General features: G+C 40.2%; 1 protein-coding gene across 2 annotated transcripts in view; it reads right to left on the bottom strand.

The window, feature by feature from the left end:
- Positions 1–4155: 4155 nt before the first annotated feature.
- MOGAT2 (monoacylglycerol O-acyltransferase 2) overlaps positions 4156–6229 on the bottom strand; it is a 115773-nt gene continuing 113699 nt past the window's right edge. For both annotated transcript variants that reach the window (XM_075851337.1, XM_075851336.1), the window contains exon 6: positions 4156–4552. In XM_075851337.1, the coding sequence (XP_075707452.1) occupies positions 4398–4552 (155 nt within the window). In that variant the 3' untranslated portion in view covers positions 4156–4397. The remainder of the gene's footprint in view (positions 4553–6229) is intronic.

Here is a 6229-nt window from a genome sequence, read left to right as displayed (position 1 = left end):
TATTAGAAATGACCAGATCCAACAGAGCTTCACCTCTAGTCGGGTCTTCCACAAACTGGCCCATAAAGTTATCCTGCAACAGGTTGAGGAAATGTCTCCCCTTTGCAGTTGAAGCCGAACCATGACACCAATTAATATCCCGGAAATTAAAATCTCCCATTATCACTACAGTACCCGCCTGTGCAGCCCGCTCCATCTGTTTATATAGCTGAACTTCCATCTCCTCAGTTATATTATATCTATCTATCTATCTATCTATCTATCTATCTATCTATCTATCTATCTATCTATCTATCTATCTATCTATCACACAAGAAAATGGCGACAACACACTGCAAACAATGTCACCTATGCCACTAAATATAAATAAATCTGCATTACTGCTAAATCTACTTACAATAGGGAGGTTCTTAGTGCACATTTTGATCAAATTGTGTGAGCCCACCTGCCACGACAAGGCATCTTCTATAGGTGGGAACCTACTCTGCACATACACCCAGAACTGGGACTAAGGGTACATATATTTAGGGATGGTAGGAACCAGCATTAAACTAACTAAAATCACCCAGGGCAGAATGGGATCTATCTATCTATCTATCTATCTATCTATCTTAGATTAGATACACTGGCTTTGCAACACTGTCTCAGTAAATAATTTGATATTGAACTCCGTATCACACATGATACACTTAGATACATTGACTATAGGTTATACTGCAGTGCTATATAACCAATACGACAATATAATTTATAATCTACTTGGAACAAGGGAACATCCTGTATATGGTTAGTTGGGTCGGGTGTATAATGTCAATCTTTGAGAAAGAAGAATTTGCTGTGAAATGTGAATCTTATGTTGGCTCAGCCCCACCTGTGATAACTACTATTTGCCTGAACTTATAGTGTACACAGGGACGAAGCAGAGAATATATTCTGGGATTTATACATTTGGCAGCTTTCAAAGAGTGGAGTTGGAGTAGGTGTCGTTTGGTAATTATGGGAGGAGTTACACTGCTCATGGGTGGGGTTAATTTGGACCTATCTTCTGTAGATCACCAACTGTTCTGAAGATTCTTGGCATTGGATTCCAAGTATATAAAGTTCAAGGTCATGGCCCGCTCTGCAAACGGTGCCCAGAACGTTGCCTATTTTTGTGGTCTTGGTCCATAGCACTTCACCCCCAAGGACAACACCAGATTATACCATATGAAAATGCTCCCACATTTGGGTTTTGAGCTATCCATGGACCGTGGCAGGTGGGGAGTTTGATTGGTCGGTGCACCTGTCAAACCGTAACGCAGGTGTCCTAAGGCGAGCTCAGGGAGGACAGAAACCTCCCATGGAGTAGACGTCCGTGGAGTCCACAGAGGAGCTCGATCCCCAAAGCCAGACGTGCTATTTTTTAAATTTGAGCCCACTAAGGGACTACAAAAAAGGGTTAAATAAAGTAAAGTACTAGTGTAAAAGGCAGGAGAGACACACATCCTGTATTTCCTGCCCCTTGAAAAGTTAAAATGGTAATAAAAAAAAGAAATATATGCAACAACAAAAAAATGAAAAATATAAATCGCCAAATCCTAAAGTAAGTCACAAATTTCTTTGTTATTGAGGTAGTGGAGATTAACTGTTTATGTTTTCCACCAATAGAATCTACACTCTCGGGTGCAGCTATACGGGGTGCAGAGGTAGCAGTCGCACCTCGGTCCTGGTGCCTAAAAGGGGCCTAAAGACACCAGTATTATAAAGGTACACGGTCAATAAGCACCCAGGGATATATTAATATTAGGAGTGATGTGCTGTAATAGAGAGGCAGGGGAGACACAGATCCTGCATCACCTCTGCCTCTAAAATTTTAAAAACCATTAAAACTGGAAAACAAAAATACACACACACATATACATACATATACATACATATATATATATATATATATATATATATATATATATATATATATATATGACCAATTAATCCTAAACTTTCTTACTTTCCAAAAACTTTGCATTAATTATAAAACAGAAGAAATTTGCTATAACGGAGGATAACCAGACTTGGGGTTCACTGCGCTCGGTCCCCCTCCTACAGGTGCAGTCTTAGAAATCTGTCAGTCTACATGTCAATCGTCATGTTTTTTTCACATTGTCTTTGTTATCCCCTAAATAATTATAGGATAAACTCATGGTCGGAGTCAGACCCAGACTATATCTTGCAGACAGCCTATCAATGCATTGTGGGAAAAAGCCCGTAGGTGCATTAAATCAAGCCATTTCTTAATTATAGCTGGGAAATAAAATGGGTGACGACCAATATGGCCTCCGTTTCGGCGGTTGTCCTGAATGGTAAATCAGCCCAAATATTAAAGGGTTATTCCCATTACACAAAGGGATAGGTGGAGGTTTAACTTCCACCACACGCACGGATCTGGAGAATAAAAGGGCCACAGCGCTGCTACGTCCCCCTTCATAGCGGGTGGTCAGGAGCGCTGCTGGGTGACAGCTCTAAACATGTCGCATCGCTTCTCACCCAACTTTCCAAGAAACAGATATAACAGCAATGGCGGGATAACATTTTTAAAAAGTAGAGGACAACCAGACAAAGGATATTTGATGTAATTTTTGGGCTATACAGCAACCTGTAGCGCTCTTCCTATAGGAAAATAGCTTGCGCGTGACCTTGTGACTTGTGGTTGCGTTAATACCGTAATTTTGTCACAACCCATTAGGGACCACGACACATTAGAAATTAAGACGCATTCAAGTGGTGTAGCCCCAGTCTTAAAGGGAATGTCTCCTCTTGAACACCACTGGTTTTGTTTTGTTTTTTCTATGTACTTTATGTATATTTTTATAACAATTACAGTTTTTTTCTGATGCAGACCCTAAAATCCCCCGAATAGACATAAAGTTCAAAGCTTAAATTCTCAATGCTGGCAGTCACCACTAGGGGGAGCCCACTGTATACGTTTTATACATTGAACTTAATAATAAGACAGTGTCCAGTTTGCTCCTAAGCACCCACTGGTGGTGACTGCAGACAGAATGTCATACTGTCCATGTTTTAAATAGTTAGGAACAGCACCAGCATCACTTCATGCAGTAGATACAGAGTCGTCTTAAAGGGAAATTTAACTCGCAAATAAATCTAAATTGATGTCACAACAGGGAAGAAGCTCTGTATATAAAAAGCACAGACTATTAGGCGGGATTCACACGACCGGGTCGCGTCCGAGCCCGAGTGCCGGCCGGTAAAATCGGCCATTCTGCCCGGCCGGTTTGCATAAAGTTATGTATCCGTGCCGGGCCGGGCAGATCCGGACAGTGACATCAGCGGCAACTCCTGAAGGGGAATCCCCATGTGTTCGGGGATTCCGCTTCAGGAGTTTCCCCTGATGTCACTGCCCAGATATGGACAGAGACATCAAGCGCTCTGTCCAGGAGCGGAATCCCCGAACACACGGGGATTCCGCTCCTTCAAGGAGCTAAAGTGGGGCTAGCACATAGCAGAGCGGGGAGATACCTCCCTGCTCTGCTATAGTGGCGTCGCTACAGTAGTAGCAGCAGCAGCAGCTGCTGCAGCTGCTAGCGGCGCCATCAAAGGTGTCGCCGGGCCAGGGCGCTTTTAAAACAAGCAGGAGAAGGGAGCCAGCGCAGCGCTCCCTTCCACCTGCTGTAGACCCCGGCCCTGCCACACCGTGTACAGCGATGCCATTCGTCAGAATGGCATCAACTCCTTCTCCTCACATGCACTCTGCGCTGTGAGGAGGAGGAGATAGAGCGCAAGAGCCGGAAAACCCGGCCGTCACTCGGGACACATCCCGGTGATGGCCGGGTATTACCCGGCCCCATAGACTTCTATGGGAGCCGGGCGGCCGGGTACCCGGGCGAAAATAGAGCATGTCCTATTTTTTGACGAGCGGTTTAGGGGTCTATCATTCCTAATGCAGCCGGGTGCCGGCCGATTTATGAACGGCCGGCACCCGGCCAGGAAACCCTGCCGTGTGAATGAGGCCTTAGACTTAATATCGACATGATGATAAAAGGTAAAGTTTCACTTTAAATTGTATCGCATAGGTGAGCAATAGCGCCATCTTACATAAATAAATCCAGTTTAGGAAGTTGTCATATAAGAAAGAAAAAGGAGCAAAAAAAATAATAATTTGTTTCAAAATAATTTTATTTTTTTTAAAAACTGAAATCTGGTGAAAAAACAAAATCTTCATATATGTATTGAAAAATTTGTTAATTAAATATTAAAAAACATTCCCCCCATCGTTAGATAATTCAGTGTTAATTACCCGATGTTCCTACAATGTCATTATAAATGCAGCAATTAGAATTATATTAAAGAGAGGCTTCAATGTATCAGCAGGAATCACAATGTCTACACATGAGAAATTATTATATGAAGGTCAGGTGTTTGTCGGCCGGAACGTTATAATGGGTTTTGTGTTCCTCAAAGAGTTCAGAAAGTTTCTCCGTATAAAGCTGGTGCAAGGAATCCACCTCCTCCTGGGAAGGGTTACGATTTTCAGTCACTGCGATGGGTTTCCCAACTGCAAAAACGAAGAAATGTATATATTATATACTAGAAGATGCCCAGGTTATACCAGCATGCTCCATATCACTATATACAAGAAGATGTATAACTTATACCAGCTGTACATATATAATTATATACAGAAGATACCCAGGTTATACCAGCATGCTCCATATCACTATATACAAGAAGATGTATAACTCATACCAGCTGTACATATATAATTATATACAGAAGATACCCAAGTTATACCAGCATGCTCCATATCACTATATACAGGAAGATGTATAACTTATACCAGCTGTACATATATAATTATATACAGGAGATACCCAAGTTATACCAGCATGCTCCATATCACTATATACAGGAAGATGTATAACTTATACCAGCTGTACATATATAATTATATACAGGAGATACCCAGGTTATACCAGCATGCTCCATATCACTATATACAAGAAGATGTATAACTTATACCAGCTGTACATATATCATTATATACAGAAGATACCCAGGTTATACCAGCATGCTCCATATCACTATATACAAGAAGATGTATAACTTATACCAGCTGTACATATATAATTATATACAGAAGATACCCAGGTTATACCAGCATGCTCCATATCACTATATACAAGAAGATGTATAACTCATACCAGTTGTACATATATAATTATATACAGAAGATACCCAAGTTATACCAGCATGCTCCATATCACTATATACAGGAAGATGTATAACTTATACCAGCTGTACATATATATTATATACAGAAGATACCCAGGTTATACCAGCATGCTCCATATCACTATATACAAGAAGATGTATAACTTATACCAGCTGTACATATATAATTATATACAGAAGATACCCCAGGTTATACCAGCATGCTCCATATCACTATATACAAGAAGATGTATAACTTATACCAGCTGTACATATATAATTATATACAGAATGTACCCAGATTATACCAGCATGCTCCATATCACTATATACAGTACATATATAATTATATACAGAAGATACCCAGGTTATACCAGCATGCTCCATATCACTATATACAGGAAGATGTAGAACTTATACCAGCTGTACATATATAATTATATACAGAAGATGCCCAGGTTATACCAGCATGCTCCATATCACTATATACAAGAAGCAGTATAACTTATACCAGCTGTACATATATAATTATATACAGAAGATGCCCAGGTTATACCAGCATGCTCCATATCACTATATACAAGAAGATGTATAACTTATACCAGCTGTACATGTATAATTATATACAGAAGATACCCAGGTTATACCAGCATGCTCCATATCACTATATACAAGAAGATGTATAACTTATACCAGCTGTACATATATAATTATATACAGAAGATACCCAGGTTATACCAGCATGCTCCATATCACTATATACAGGAAGATGTATAACTTATACCAGCTGTACATATATAATTATATACAGAAGATGCCCAGGTTATACCAGCATGCTCCATATCACTATATACAAGAAGATGTATAACTTATACCAGCTGTACATGTATAATTATATACAGAAGATACCCAGGTTATACCAGCATGCTCCATATCACTATATACAAGAAGATGTATAACTTATACCAGCTGTACATATATAATTATATACAGGAGATACCCTGGTTATACCAGCATGCTC

Source organism: Rhinoderma darwinii, chromosome 2, assembly GCF_050947455.1.
Source record: "Rhinoderma darwinii isolate aRhiDar2 chromosome 2, aRhiDar2.hap1, whole genome shotgun sequence".
NCBI lineage: Eukaryota > Metazoa > Chordata > Amphibia > Anura > Rhinodermatidae > Rhinoderma > Rhinoderma darwinii.
This window is presented reverse-complemented; position numbering and strand designations above follow the sequence as displayed.